At 38.1% G+C, this 14,941-nt stretch overlaps 1 protein-coding gene and 1 long non-coding RNA gene across 3 annotated transcripts in view; one reads left to right on the top strand and one right to left on the bottom strand.

The window, feature by feature from the left end:
• Positions 1-14,388, top strand: part of LOC134792771 (ras-related protein Rab-37) — a 100,129-nt gene extending 85,741 nt beyond the window's left edge. The window contains exons 1-5 of one of the 2 annotated variants that reach the window (XM_063764104.1): positions 5,321-5,576; positions 6,099-6,209; positions 8,198-8,306; positions 12,269-12,379; positions 14,143-14,388. In XM_063764104.1, the coding sequence (XP_063620174.1) occupies positions 5,364-5,576; positions 6,099-6,209; positions 8,198-8,306; positions 12,269-12,379; positions 14,143-14,384 (786 nt within the window). In that variant the 5' untranslated portion in view covers positions 5,321-5,363 and the 3' untranslated portion in view covers positions 14,385-14,388. Of the gene's footprint in view, positions 1-5,320; positions 5,577-6,098; positions 6,210-8,197; positions 8,307-12,268; positions 12,380-14,142 lie in introns of those variants that run through there. The other variant, XM_063764105.1, reaches the window with a different exon arrangement.
• LOC134792774 (uncharacterized) overlaps positions 1-14,941 on the bottom strand; it is a 361,091-nt gene that overhangs the window by 109,476 nt on the left and 236,674 nt on the right. The window lies entirely within an intron of this gene.

Here is a 14,941-nt window from a genome sequence, read left to right as displayed (position 1 = left end):
CCATCGGGCGTCTCCCATTTTGTTGTCCCAAGTACGCTCGTCTCCCATTCTATAACTTTGTATTTTTGGCTCATCTCGGCAGCTCTTTCCCTGGACGAATGACAATGTTTGCCGAAGCCGTGAAAGTCAATCTGAATAATATAACTCAAAAATAAATTTAAAACAACAAAATACAAATTGATAATAATAATATAGTAATTACTTTGATTGATAAGAATGATAAGTCATATATGACATAAATCACTCGTATGGGCTCTATAGACTAAGGTTGAGGTTGGCAGCACTTTTTATTTTACTTCGTGTAAAAAAACTCAGAAATACCTGTATACCAACATGACAAACATAATTTAGTTTACTTTAACTTACGGATTATTTGGTCTAATCTGTAGCACCGCCAAACGAAAGCAACCGAGAGTTCCCGAGAAATGGTCGAAGTCGTAAAATGAAGATTGTTATGAAAATTTCTTTTCCTTATTGTAAATTAAATACGCATCGAAAGCGATAGTTTTTATGTTCTAGTTTTATTCTCATATGTAGATAATAGATTTAAGCAGTTTTTTCTTATCATACGTGCGTTGTATTCGAGATACGTGTCAAAAACTTTTTTAGAAATTTGTAAGGCGCCATCTCTCTTCTTCGCTCGTTTTTTATCCCGTTCTGGTTTTTCAATTTTATATATATGATAGCATCTATTGTTTACGTGGTATTATTATTCACTAAATTCCATCCACGAGGTAGGTAATGAATATTAATGGCCTATTAGAAACACTCCATCAATAAACAGATTGTTAACTGAATGTTGTTGAGCAACTAATTTACTTACTTAGATTAGGCAGCTAATCATCCTTAATAGGCTTTTCAGTCCGTTCTTTGTAATGTTTATGAGAACAGCATGCGTATTATGGATGGCTTTATGCACGTGATAAAATAGCTGTCACTTTTTAACACCGTGGGATAGAAAGTGACGGATACCGTTTTATCACGCTGTCACGTAGACAAGAACGACCATCATATCCGTGCAGGGTACGATAAAACGCCAACTGGCGATAATTTGCGTCGTTGTTTGAAAGCATTAAGAAAACAGTAAGATTTTATACCCTAATAGCGTCTTTTGCAGAAATCCACGTGATATTATTCACCTAATGCAATTCAAGAGGTAGGCAATTAATATTAATGGCCTATTAGATACTCTCTATCAATAAACAGATTGTTAACTCAATGTTGTTGGGCAACTAATTTACTTCATTAGATTGCATAATCTAAGTAAAGTAAATTAGTTGTTGATAGGTATAATCAACATAATCAATTAATCATCCGTAAAATACAAAGAGTCTTTGTTAGTTTGTATTGTATGGTTGTACACATCTCAATAAAATAAAATAAAGAGGTAATACACTAAAATGTAAATACACTAAATTTTATACTTATTCGCACTGCCCACAATCATATCATTGTACATTTGTAAATTGGCAATTACTTATTTTACCATTTGATAAAGGATTAACTAGGCTTACAACGTAGTTGTGCAGGGAAGAGTGGGAGGTGACAGGGCTAGAGGAAGATCGCCAATGAGATGGACCGACCAAATCAAAGCCAGTGTGTCGGCCACAGTAAGTGAATGCTCACGGAAAGCAGCTCTACGGGAGGAATGGCGACGTGTCGTTAAACAAGTCGCTCAAAAGTCTACATAATGGCCACGACCACTCTGTCAAGAGTGTAACGAAGAAGAAGAAGAGGCTTACAACGACTCTCTCGCCTCGACTCGCTGCGCAAAATATCATTTTGCACGACAATTGATTTGTCAAATAATATTTTCATATTTGTCAGTAAGTTGAGTCTTCTTCTTCTTCAACCTAGTGTTTTCCCGGCCTAGTGCCAGGGTCCGCTTTCCTGCTCAGTCTTCTCCACTTTGCCCGGTCTTCGGCATCCTCAGGTGTGAGATTGTTCTCTTGCATGCCTTGGACAGTGAGACTGAGGCATCTATTTCCGACGTAGTCTACCGGTCTGCGGCGTATATGGCCATACCATCGGAGGCGACTTTCCTGCAGCTTATCCGCTACGTCACGGATTCCGAGGCTGCCACGGATGTGTTCGTTACGTATGCGATCTAGTCGCGTAACGCCACACATCCACCGCAACATCTTTATCTCCGTGACGTGAAGCTGCTGGACATGCCTTCCGAGGACAGGCCAGGTCTCGCTACCATATAGTAGGACTGGTCGGATGATGCTCTTGTACACAAGGCCCTTTAGCTTCACGGGTGTCCTGGGGTCGCAGAGGACACCGGTTACTTCTCGCCATTTTGCCCAAGCAGCGCTAATTCGGGCTTGGACGTCGTGATCGATTTCACCCGATTCGATTAATTTGATTAATGTAAAAAAAATCGATAAGTAACTGATATTGATAATGAAAAAGCATATAAAACGGTTATTATGATTATGACTTAGAGCTGGGCTCCTATTTCTTTATTACATTATAGGTACTTATTCCTAGACCGACTTCTGGTATTCTTTTATTTGATTTTCAATCCGGACTGGGCATATCTTACCTAAATTGCGATCAAATCCTGCGAATGATTCAAAATGAAATGCCGAGATAAGTTCAATAACAAACCACTTAACCGACCAACCTTTAAGGAATTTACCTATTATACCGATATTCTGAATTTAATTAGATGTTTAAGATCTATTCAAACTTATGAATAAAGGAAGTTTGAAGGATTTCAGATAATTCAAGTTAATATCAATTTTATCAAGAATATAGAATTTATATTAAAATACCGTTGGCGGCCTAGCGGTAAAGCGCGATACTTTCTAAAGCCTAAGATCGCGGGTTCGAACCCTGGCTCGCAGCAACGAGGCAATCACTCCAATGAGACTCTTGGAATTTATGTACCTACGAAATATCATTTGTCACTTACCACCTCTTAGTTAAGAGGAAAAAAATCGTAACGAAATCGGACAAGTCCCATTAAGTTGAAATGTCTGATGGCAGCTTTCGTAAAAAGCATGTGCCAATTCTTGTGATTGAATTCCCCAAGTAAACTAAAATGTCGAGACAACTTTAAGATGATGATTATTGTTTAATTAATTCACTTCTGCAAATATCCTGAGTGACGCTTAGCCCGAACCCTTGGGTATTAAGATTCATCTAACTTAATTATTATCAAGTAAATACAAATACTTTAGAAATTCTCTCATTCTTTGATCCTCAGACGGAGACTAATCTCGTGAAACGAGAACTAAGTGAGTGTAAGATGTCTTTTATGTCTGGGTTGTGATTAAATGTAATCTGAGATCAAAGAAGGAGTTTAAGGTAACTGGATTACATGTGACCTTAATCTTGATACGAATTTACTTTTTATTTTGCTAATTTTATTGTGTCTACCCTAAGTATATCATTAAATTGTTCGGGAGTGCTCGTCATATCATATGACTGCTGCAAGCTGTAGGTACCTAATTATTTAAAATACAGACTAGTGGACGAGAGAAACACTGTGTCATGCTTTAACCCTTTATAGGTCTACGTGTAACAATACATGATTCAAGCTACATCGCCTCTTTAAAGTTTTAAAAATTCTGCGTAAAAAGAAAATACAGAATGATAATGTTATACTTAGGGTGGTCATTTTTAGGGTTCTGTACTCAAAGGGTAAAAACGGGACCCTATTTCTAAAACTCCACTGTCCGTCTGTCCGTCTTTCTGTCACGTCTGTCAGTTGAAATTTTCACAGATGGTGTATTTCTGTTGCCGCTATAACAACAAATAGGTACTAAAAAGTACGGAACCCTCGGTGGGCGAGTCCGACTCGCGCTTGTCCGGTATTTGAAGTATAATTATTTATGACCTACAGGTCTATTCGGATTTCGAGATAATCACAAGATCTTGAGACGATTTAGAGATCAACTAGATCTACATTAGATATCGACTAGATGTGACTTGGATATCTAAGTCATAACTTGTCGAAATCGTTCAAGAGGACCTCCAGAATCGCGGAAACGTCAAATTTGACATATTTATCTTACAAATATCTTTAAATTATCCGTATCGTAACTTGTTGAAGTCTAGTAGAAAATAATTCATTTTCCGAATCGAGCCGCTATTATAGTTGTTGAGATTGAAATTATACTTATTGTCATTGAATTTTTAGTGCGTAATCTGATACTGCAGCTCCTGATTAATTCAATTACTCGACCTTGACTGTTAATTAAGCGTAAATAACCCGAAATACGACGCTCAAGCAATTTGTACTTAATTAGTGATGAGCATGTTTAATCAATCAATGTCAAACGGATACTATTTATTTATGAATACGAATGCAGAAAGCGAAATTAAGAAACTTAAAATATGATAATTTAACTCAATTTTATTATTTTTAATTTGAGTCATGAACGTCAAGGCCGGAAATATCGAATCAGTAATGCAGCTGCATTTTCCATTCGAACGTCATCCTTAGCTGTAATTACTGACGCCTTATTGTATTCTAGTAATTATAGTCTATTAAACTATCTAACGTCTTCGCTATTCACAAGTTCTTGAACTTGCGAGTTCGCAACTTGGCTTATGAAGTGCTGAAGTTCACCTTTAACGTACAGAACTTGATGGTGAAACTTCGCTAAACGCGCGGATATTACAATATGTATTTTAATATTGTTCAGTGTCCGTTAGTATTAGTACGTTTTTATGCAGCTTCAAATCTATATACCTACCTATCTAAGTACCTACTAAACCTACTTGATGTATGTAAACAAAAACTAGAACCTATCTATCGGCAAACAAGTTACATCAGTAACAATAAAAAAAACTAAAGGTAATACCTTATACTCGCTACGCTCGTGAATCTATTATAGAATCTTTCGCTTGCACGGGACTCAAAATAAGCACTCGAAGAAATATCAAACTTTGATCTCTTGTTGTACAAATAACTATTATAGTTTCAATCATAAATAGTAGTGAATCTACTTGTAAAAAGAACATAAATTGATATATTTCCATAGAAAGTAATTTAATTTGTTCTTAGAGTAGGTATATTGCGTAGAGTACTATTACGATCCTACTTGCTAGAGAGATAAAAAAGGACCGGGATTGAGAGTTCTAGACATAGTTATGTACCTTATGTATAGTAAGAACAAACAATATTCGCATTTATGTCAATTTTTAAATGTAAAACGTCAACTTGTGTAAATATGAAAATCCATCCACACCTTGATCCAAATAATCGTATTGTTCAAAAGTATAAACCACTCCAAATTAAGTGCATCACAACTTACTAAAATGCCAGTGAAGTGAAGTGAAAACGAACTAAAGTGACATATATCATGACAATCATAACCTAAAAACACAACTGTCAAAAACCAGAGACAATGTGGAACCCAAACGCCATAGACAACAGGCAGCTAGAGAAGCGGGTCATCGTCGGACGGGTCCGACCGACGTGGGCACGGAACCTGCCAGAGACAAGAGAGGATGAGGATAAGAATGAGGAGATTGGGGTCATGCCGCATAGTGAGCCCCCGTCGCCGACGGAGCCCTGGCAGCAGGGGAAGCAGGAAGATAAATATGACGCTTTTGGGAAGGTGAGTTCTGATTTTCTTTTTAATGAATAGATAATAATCCCATTCTCATGTGATATGTCGCTACACAAATGGCCAAGAAAACGGTAATAACTTTAGACACCTAACTATAAAATGAGAAAGTAGGAAGACTATTTACAACTTTCGCCAAGTTCTGACGAGGTTTGTAAATAACTCTTAATTTAGCTGAAGCGAGGCGCATTTAAAAGCAGTACTGATTTTAGTACTGAAACCGCTGTATAGGTATATTAAAATCATGGAATTTAACTTAATTTAACGCTTTGATTTATTTTAAGAAATAGAATCTGATGTCCGGTTCACGTATCACGTACTGTACCTACACGTACTTACACAGTGCACTGTCGCTATCGCTTGCAGCGCAAACAAAATGCTTACTAATTAAAAAATACGTGAGTTAATTAAACTGTAAAGGTAGACAACCTGGAGGTAGACCTGTGGTCGTCTACCTTAAGATTAACTCTCATTACAGTTTAAAATTAATTTCCATTCTCCCCCATTCCACAGGTGATGCTGCTGGGCGACAGCGGCGTCGGCAAGACGTGCATGCTAGTCCGCTTCCGCGACGGCACGTTCCTTGCCGGAAACTACATATCCACCGTCGGCATCGACTTCCGGGTACAGACAATATTTCCTCGCGGGAAGGAAATATACGATAAAGAAAAAAAAAATTCAGGGTCCGAATTAGACTCTCGCCCGCCGAGGCGTTGGATTTTTTACTTTTCTCCTTTAAAAAATTATATATAGTCTGTCAAGCCATTTCCATCAGTAGAAAAAAGCGGCCAATTTAAAAAATGTAGGCCCGAAGGGTAATCCTCCCATAGAAAATGCTGGGCTGGGCTCCTTGTTTTGTAAACCGACAAATTATTATTTAATAGTTTTATTAATTTTATAATAGGTTTAGTTTAATGGCGAGAGGACTTGGGACTTGGGACCGTTGTTTTCGGCTTAAACTTTTAAAGCTGTAATTTGTTTTTTAGGGTCCTGGTCTATTAAATAGGTATTAGGTACCTTTAGCCAACTTATCTAATTCGTTATTTTCAGTGCGAGCTCCCGTTTCCTATATAAAATGAACCCAATTAGCAGGTTCTTGGCAATAAATGTAAACGTTTCTTGGGTAGGTATCGTATTTTATGTAGACCTTCTGATTTTTAGTAGGTACCTTATAATAGGTTATAATTAGGTAAAAATTATTTAGGTAACATTCCTAAATGTACTAAACATGATTTATGTAAAGACTTAGTCAAAAGTTTTTCTTAAAAATAACAAAATAGGTAATCATATACCTAACCAAACATTTTAATAAAATATTTTTAAAAACTTATATGCCTACCTCCGTACCTCCGTTAAAAATGTCACAGTCGAAAAGCCTGAATCTATGACACAAACTTTTCTTTTCTAGGTGGCCATATTCTCGCAAAAAAAGATAACTATCAAGGGTTCCAATTTCAAACGAGCCAGTCGCGGGTGCACGCGGCCGCTTCGCCGCCACGCCATTGGTGTTTGAACTTTGGCGCGCTTTTTCTGTTCCCGCCCCCTGCCACGTGACAGCTATGATTGAATCGACCTGACTGATTTATTAGTGCAATGTTTTTTTTTATTTGTGCCGTTTTTGCCGCCTTGATTTATGGCATCTGCCACTTTTTTTGGAGTTATTGGTTTGCTAAATTGGCTGTTCACTGGACGCTAACTTATAAAAGCAGCTTTTTTATTGAATACCTACAATTTATTATGTAGATGTTAAATCACACGCAGTAACAATTACAACTCACGCTTAAAATGATCTACTTAAGTACCTACGTTATGTGATATCATAATCATAACTATCATAAGATAACATGCATTAAAACTTATTAAGGGCACATTTTTATATTCTTGGGTAAATTATGGCTCCCTTGCTATAACATTCTGAATAAGACCATGTAAGAGTCACATTTTTGAATGGCAACAATTTGGTATGGGAATTTTCTAGTTCCACTTTATTTCATTTCTACTATTTTATGTCGCACTAACAATGCTTCAAGTCATAAAAGTCACATTACATCGGATTCACTTTACCTTTGACCAAAGAGAATAGATAGTATAGAGGGGTCCTGTCATAGTAAATTTTGTAGTCACTGTAAATTTACTGCCATCTATCGACACACGACTAAAACTCAAAATGAAAACGTATAAAATGATCAAAAAAAATGTATATATATGGATAAATGATTTTATTATTTTTATATCACTTTGACCCATGTTCATTCACTGATAACTATGTGTTAAAATTGTTAAATATGAAACGGTGTCGTCACGCCATCTAGCCGAGCATAGGCTAAAGGTGTGTGCGCCATCTATCCGAGAACGACTTTTTCTTGATTTCCGTAGCACGTTTTTTCCTTAGACTTTATTCATCTTATACGAAGTTACATATGTCTTTGCTTTGACTTAACCTAAATTTAATCTATTTAGGTACCTACCTAATTTAACTTTGACATTTGGTATGATAGCACAAAAACTCATATTATAATATCAACGCAAAAATAGCTGGAATATTTCTTATGATAGCACAATAATAGCTTTGTAATGTAAACTTTTAGTACAGCTAGCGCCATCTGTTACAGAACAAGGTAGTGACGGTCGACGGCATCAAGGTAAAACTTCAGATTTGGGACACCGCGGGCCAGGAGCGCTTTCGGAGCGTCACGCACGCATACTACAGAGACGCTCATGGTAAACAAATTACCTTATTATTATTTATACTGTAGGTAAGGTGAGATAAGTACCCAAGAGTAAGACTACCAGCAGGGCAAGACAAACACTTGTATTATGGTATCCTCATGCCCTGAACAAAATAAACTATGTTCGTCTTACCCCCACTTTACCTTATAATATATGTATTTGTATACCTATTCTAGTAAAACATTTTTTCAGAATAGATATGTGTTTAAATCAGAAAGTTTGAGACACAAATTTTCATAAATTAGACGAATTAGTTTTACCGATGTATAGAATTTATGATACTACTAGCGCCATCTCTGGCGGACTCTGGGAACTAAAATCAACCTTTCCTTATTTTGGTTACATATCAGAATACCGAAAACTGATTTACCTAATGTTGAATCACCTATGCTTGATTCACCTATTTTTAAATTACCTATCGATTATTTTACCTAACCATTGACTGACCTAAGTTTATAATACCTAAGCTCAAATAACCTAATGGACGAAACACCTAATACACGATATACCTAATGCACGTTTTACCTACTGCACGTTTCACCTAAATCTATTATACCTAATGCACGAGTCACCTATAGCTGATATACCTAATGGACGATACACCTAAAGCTGATATACCTAATGAACGATGTACTTAAACTTGACTTACCTAATGGACGAAATACCTAAAACTGTTAAACCTATCGCACGAAATACCTAAAGTTGATATACTTCCTGAACGAATTACCTAATGTCGATATGCCTAATACACGGAATACCTAAAGTTTATATACCTAATACAAATATCATATCATTTTGCCGAATGATCAAGTGGCAACTCCACCCAATAAATCGTATGATTTCCCAACCATACAGTAGAAACTGATTGTTTGGATAACAATTAATATTACACTTATTGAAACGCTACTATTTAGGTAGTAGAATGATTTCGTAAGTCTAATACAAAATTAGTTATCTTATCTTATCTTACCAAAAATTTAATATTTGTAAGTTAACATCATGACGATGAAATAAAAGTCGGTTTTGGCACTGTTTGGTCGTAGTGACCCTAACACGCTCCTCCTCGCTTTGCTCGTCGTCGCACCTATCTCGACTCTGGCAAATGACTAGACCTTATATTATAATAAAAAATTGTAAGCCAATTGAATGATTTGGCTAAAAAGTTTATACCAAATGTATGTCCTAATAATATTCTACTAAACAATAATTATATTTTTAATTTTAGGTACATATTTCGTTCATTAAGTGCATCGACTTCAGGTATTTCGTGCATTAGGTGTATCGAATTTAGGTATTTCGTTCATTAGGTATGTTAACTTTAGGTAATTCGATCATTAGGTATATCGACTTTAGGTAATTCGTGCAGTAGGTATGTTAACTTTAGGCAATTCGATCATTAGGTATACCGATTTTAGGTATTTTGTGCATTAGGTATATCAACATTAGGTGTTTCGTGTATTAGGTATATTAGCTTTAGGTATTTCGAGTATTAGGTGTTTCAACTTTAGGAAAATCGAGCATAGGTATTCTGAGCTTAGGTAAACCAATTGTAGGTGAAACGTGCAATAGGTAATTCGTTTATTAGGTGTTATGAGCTTAGGTTAATTGATCATTACGCATTTAAAAAAATAGGTGAAACGAGCATAGGTGATTCAACATTAGGTAAATCGATTTTCGGTATTCTGATATGTAACCCTTATTTTCCTGCAAATCTTGACCTAGATTTCGTATCTTCGATTGAATTACAAAGTGAAACACTAAAAAAAAATACCTAGCATTATTTTGAGATCGTGCTTATAAAGAAACAAAGAAATCTTCATTAGAACAATACATGCAACTAAGTATGTTTCTATACAGGCAAAGATGTAGTTTATATACCTAATTTCAAGTAGCTAAAGGAATCCAGATCAATCTTGGTCCAAGATTCCAAACCACATAAAGGCAGTCGGGTTGGCCTCGACCCGTTTGTTAACCGCCAGCACTAGCAAAATGAACCCTAGGTCTTTGCAATAAGACCCACATGCCGTAACTCGTCAAACCGGATCGCACACGTGGAGAAACTCGATTTGGCCACATTGAGTCGCTTGGTGTCCCGGGCGTATTCCCGTTACCTTGGATTGAAGAGAAGTAGTTAGTCGAACACTAGTTAGTAGACCGGTATATCAGGGATCTCAAGATCCTATCAAATCGGAGAGCTTCTTATACTGGTGCGTCTGAGAGCTCGACTCGCCTAAACTCGACGAACCATTAGAATAATGTTTTTATTCCTATTTCCTATTGCTTAGGGTGGTATTCCACCAGTCCAATTTCTTTGTCCAATGTCATTGCGTCTGACTCTCTCATAAAGGTCTCTGCCCACTACACCGTATCATACCATGACCGTAGTAGGACCGTGTCAGGCAAAAAAATATTATTTGTATTAAAAACTATGAGACTATGCCCACTAGCCCGTTCCGTCACCGACCATACCCGTACGGTGCGTGCAGGCTGCGAAACGGTGAGCATACGGGTTATAAATTAACCGCTTATGGTGACCGTTCTAAGCCCGTTGCCATATTTCTTGCTCGCTCTTGCCAGACTGATAACTAATCGCCTGCTCTTTCTGACGAGTCTTGCTCTCACGAATAAAACGCGGGTACTAAGGGGATGATACGCGGATGCTAGGGGGATTATTTGGGGATGATACGCGGTTACTGCGGGCACTAAACCCGTTATGTACGGATATGAAACAATGTGGACACGGTGTAGTGGGCATAGTAGTCCGTATCGCGTTACATTCCGTGCCTGATACGTTCACAGCACGGTCATGGTATGATACGGTGTAGTGGGCAGAGACCTTTAAGCAAAATGTGAGACGCAATACACATTGGAAAAGATATTCGACAGATGGAATACCACCCTTGCCTATCTGGGCAATAATCGTAAAACCGTGTTCACCGCTAACTCTGATTTTCAAAGTAGCCTATATATCTCCTACACACTACTTTATCGTGGAAAAAAAACTCGTAGGTATCTTGTTCTGCCAATGAAAAGAATTTGGTAACTAAGGGATGTATGGCATGCATACAGAGTACTTTAACTTTGAGTAGCAGTGCGAGATTTTTTCAAAGTAGTAGGTACGATATGTACCTTCCTATCTTTGCAATTTAATGTTTTTGTAGTGTTGTGTTCCTGATAGTGAGCAAGGTTTTCGGTGCACACAAAAAATCCTTGTAATCTTGTAGGGTCGGCAACGCGTGCGCGTGTAACTTCACGAGAATTGCAAGCGCCCATAGTCTGGCTGCCTAACATCAGGCGAACTGCACGCTAGTTTGCCACCATTGTCAAAAAAAGTTCTTCTCAGTCGTCGGTGCGGTACTTATGCCTCATGAGCCACACTGCCATGACTTAATGTTTAATACCTATTCAGTCAATTCAATAACAACACTAGGCCGTGATCTCGATATAAGTTGAGGTTTTAAACTTCCGAAATCCATATCGAGTGGTTATACAAGTATGAAAGTAGTTCAAAGTCTTGCACCAAATGACAATCTCTCAAAAGGCGCGTTCCCCTTTCACAAACACCCTATGTTTTCATCGCTAAGCACTTTGTCAATGAACCAGTATAGTTTGACCTCGAGATCCTTAAAAACTGTACGGAATAGAGATCCATCTTAGCTGATTTTTTCAGCCAAGTATTTTTAAGTGATTGGATTAACAACAACCGCCAACAGCAGATGTTGTGTAATATGAGAACATCACTATATATATGCGGTCATCATAGTCCTTGATTCAAAACGTTAAGGTTGCGTATCGTAAAGCTAGCTCGTTATGTTATCCTGCAATTCCTGTTCACACCATCGGTGCTGGTGTATGATGTCACGATCTTAACGTGCGGTTGTTTTGTACCTTAATGTTAAGGCGTTAAGGTTAGTTTTCGAATGGCTGTGTAAACTCGTGTGTCCTGTCCACAGCGTTGCTGCTGCTGTATGACGTCACGAACAAAACCAGCTTCGACAACATTCGGGCCTGGCTCGGGGAGATTCGGGAGTACGCGCAGGATGATGTCGTTATTATGCTATTAGGTAAGGAATACAGGGTTTACATGACATAAAGGGCTAATAAAATAGCAAGTGAATATATTCAAAACCTGTAGAGTAGGTATTTCTCGTTGACCTACACCTAAATCATGAAAGTAGAAGCAAATAATGCACATCTCGCAGCAAAAGTCCGATAACACCATCTTCCGACACGGCTTCCCGGTGTTGCTCGAAGGTAAAGGGCAATAATCCGAGAACCTTACTTACCCACACCTACACCTACCTACGAATCGGATCATGACATTCATGACATATAATACGTTGATATTTGAAATATTTCATTGTACGTCTCTCCTCTTTACCCTACAACGCTAATTATAAGGCAACAATGTGTAAGTATACCTAATATTTTTCAGTTTGATCCTAATCGCCCTGTGACTCGATTGTCCTCGGTCTGCCCTAAGCACAGAAAAGGTGGTTGCTGGTCTCTGGCCTAAGTAATCATGTCTCAAAAAAACGGTTTTACTTCCTAGCTCCACCACGTACCTACCCACTTTCTTTTGTTAGCCATATCCAACGCCTACACGTATTGCGATATTTGAGATATTACGACATTTTATTGACTTCAATTTGAAACGAGCAAAATATTTCAAAGCTCAAATGAAGAGATGACTTACTTACAGTAGGTAGGTGCCTATCTACGGAGATAAATTGTAAAATTGTAAAGCTCTATCGCCTCGGCAGAGTGACTTTAATTTCCGCCCGTGGAAGAGATTGTGAGGGGTTGTAGGTTACTTACACTTCGATGGCTTTTGTTTTGATATTGAATTTGTTTGGGAAAAGCCGTCAAATTAACGCGTGACTCCGGGGACTCTTTGATTTGGGTAATATTTCTCTTGATGTTTCGAACTTTTAATTACTTATTTGTTATTAATTTTCAAAACTTCTAATTACCTATTTGTTATTCATTTTCAAAAGCGTTAGTAATAAAATTTCTTAACTTCCTCGATTTCTTCCACCTCTTCTTAGAATATTGGGATTCGGGATGAATGTCGTTTGTTTGAGAAAGCATGGAAACAAAGAAATACTTTATTTGGTTTATGAAAGGTTTTAATAATTAATAAGTACATTGAAAGTATTGAAACGGAGTGTATGTAAGTACCTATTACTTTGTAATGCACGATGGGCCTGGCTAGGTTAGAATATCGTCAACATTTATAACATTTTATTTTGATATAGCTAGAATCATAAATAACACGTGTATCCGGTTTGCTTTGTTTTTCCAACTCTTTTGTCAATCAGGTAAACCCCACCTTTCTAAAGTCCTACCTACCAACCTACCATACCTCCATTGATACACAACACAGTCACAGTACAAATTACCACGGATTGATTACAGTGGTCAAATTACCAAAAGACCCTTTTCGTATGTATTATATTATTGAAGCACTCCTCAACTTAAATTCATATAATAGGTAGTTGATAAAATCATGTCGATTCAACACTCACTAAGCTAAGCAATTAAATATTCAGACATTAACCGTGACGTCCTAATAAAATTTAGAATCAAAGCATAGTAGGAAGGGAACCCTTCCGTAGGGGTCGGTCCTGGGTGATCTAGCTTTATATACCTATGTAAACATTAGGGCTTGGTCACACACACGTGTTTTTATTTAATAATAAGTTAGTTAATGAACAAAAGGCACATGTTTCTAGATAAATGATGGTTAACTTTCTTATGAACTTTGGATAAAATACCACATCAAAATTGCATAACGCTTTTTGAAACTAAATACTTATTATTCCAGGTAACAAATCCGACAGCGGCCTAGAGCGGGCGGTGAGGCGGGAGGAGGGGCAGCGCCTAGCCAGGGAATACCAAGTCTCCTTCATGGAGACCTCGGCGAAAACAGGCCTGAACGTCGAAGCGGCGTTCGCCCACGTGGCGAGGGCGCTCGTGGCGAAGGCGAACCCAGCTGACCCCAACCGGCTCGCTGTACGGGCGCCGCCGGTGCAAGAGCAGAGATCCTCGTGTCCACCTTGTACTTAAGACTTCTAAATATTTAGAGCTGGTTTGTCTATATAACTTCACAAAAACTGGTCATCTATAATAAGTCGGCTTTATCAAGACTTCTCTGGAAACTGGGCTATACATCGATATTTCGCCCACGTAGCGAGGGCGCTCGTGGCGAAGGAGAACCCGGCTGACCCCAACCGGCTCGCTTTACGGGCGCCGCCGGTGCAAGAGCAGAGATCCTCATGTCCACCTTGTACTTAATTTTCTAAAACCGGTTTAGAGCTGATTTGTCTATATAATTCAACTGTGCATCTATAATAAGTCACTTTTATCAAGACGTCTGTGGGACGCTGAACGTCGAAGCGGCGATCGCCCATGTAGCGAGGGCGCTCGTGGCGAAGGCGAACCCAGCTGACCACAACCGGCTCGCTTTACGGGCGCCGCCGGTGCAAGAGCAGAGATCCTCTTGTCTACCTTGTACTTAAGACTTAAATATTTATAGCTGGTTTGTCTATATAACTTCACAAAAAGTGGTCATCTATAATGAGTCGCCTTTATCAAGACTTCTGTGGAAACTGGGCTATACGTGG

This window comes from Cydia splendana, chromosome 8 (assembly GCF_910591565.1).
Source record: "Cydia splendana chromosome 8, ilCydSple1.2, whole genome shotgun sequence".
Lineage (NCBI taxonomy): Eukaryota > Metazoa > Arthropoda > Insecta > Lepidoptera > Tortricidae > Cydia > Cydia splendana.
This window is presented reverse-complemented; position numbering and strand designations above follow the sequence as displayed.